Raw genomic sequence first — 1,122 nt, forward strand, 5'->3', positions numbered from 1 at the left:
ATGGTTTGATATAAATTTATGTTCCAGGTTTTTTGAACGTTTGACAAGAAGCCCAGACGTGAAGTATGCAGATGCAGTAACCATTTTATGGGCAGTAGAATCAGTTTATCACAATGGTTTTGTGCACTGTTTGGAAGAAGGAAATAACACTCCAGAAGAAATGAAAGAAGGTTGTAAAATATGGGGCAATGAGAATATCAAACAATATTGTCAATCACTTGAAAACATAGCTAATAAAAAGCTAGAAGAAGCATCCAACGAACAAGTATCTAAGAATGAAGTGTTAATTCTCGATTTTCTGGAGAATATTGTTCGTTATTGGAATACCAACCTTGGTGAAACTTGATCAGATCAACGTTTGATATGGTTTCTTGTTACTTATATAATATGTTATCCACTTAGCATCTTGTATACATGTGAAAAATGTACTTTAAAAAATGGATGTTATTATTGTACATGTATTAGCTAGCATGAGTACGTACATAGTAGTGTATAGTGTTGGTTTTGATCAATGATAGTATATGATTATGCTTGCTCCTCCCTTCTTATCAATTTTGGAACCTGTCTTCACTTTCATTCTTTAATTCATTCGTGAAATGGGACTTTGATATATTTGAATCTATTAGTCCAGTCTTATTTAAGACTAGAGGATATGGTACACGGGCTCAATATAGTATCATTCATTATTTTTACAAGTAGTTGTTGAAAGAATCATAAGCTAATTCAAACCAACAACAATAATATTGTGCCTGTTTATTGAATAATCAATAATTATTTCGAAATACATAATTATTTTAATAGATTAAAATAATAAGTCAAACTAAACTAATACAAAATCTAGGATTTTTACCCCGGCAGGCGGGTATATTTCATTAGTGTGACTTGTTATCATCCAATCCAAACTATTTAGGAATATGTTGGTTATTTTATGTTTGATCAATCTATATCTATATCTATAATCTTCTACAATATATTAAAAGTGTGAAGAATTTTAGAAATATATTAAAAGTGTGAAGAATTTTAAAAAAGTGACTTGAATTTTTTCCCCTTCATTAAAAATCTCTGCCATAGACGAAATTGTCGTTTCACTTATTATATATTTTTAAATTAGATAAATTATAA

General features: G+C 29.2%; 1 protein-coding gene across 1 annotated transcript; it reads left to right on the plus strand.

Moving 5' to 3' along the window:
- Positions 1–25: 25 nt before the first annotated feature.
- Positions 26–533, plus strand: LOC124892444 (probable bifunctional TENA-E protein; the record flags this gene model as incomplete). Its single annotated transcript, XM_047403725.1, is given in 1 exon segment — positions 26–533. A coding segment is annotated over 1 exon segment (321 nt), but the record flags the coding sequence as incomplete, so codon positions are not given.
- Positions 534–1,122: the final 589 nt, after the last annotated feature.

This window comes from Capsicum annuum, unplaced genomic scaffold, assembly GCF_002878395.1.
Source record: "Capsicum annuum cultivar UCD-10X-F1 unplaced genomic scaffold, UCD10Xv1.1 ctg47467, whole genome shotgun sequence".
NCBI lineage: Eukaryota > Viridiplantae > Streptophyta > Magnoliopsida > Solanales > Solanaceae > Capsicum > Capsicum annuum.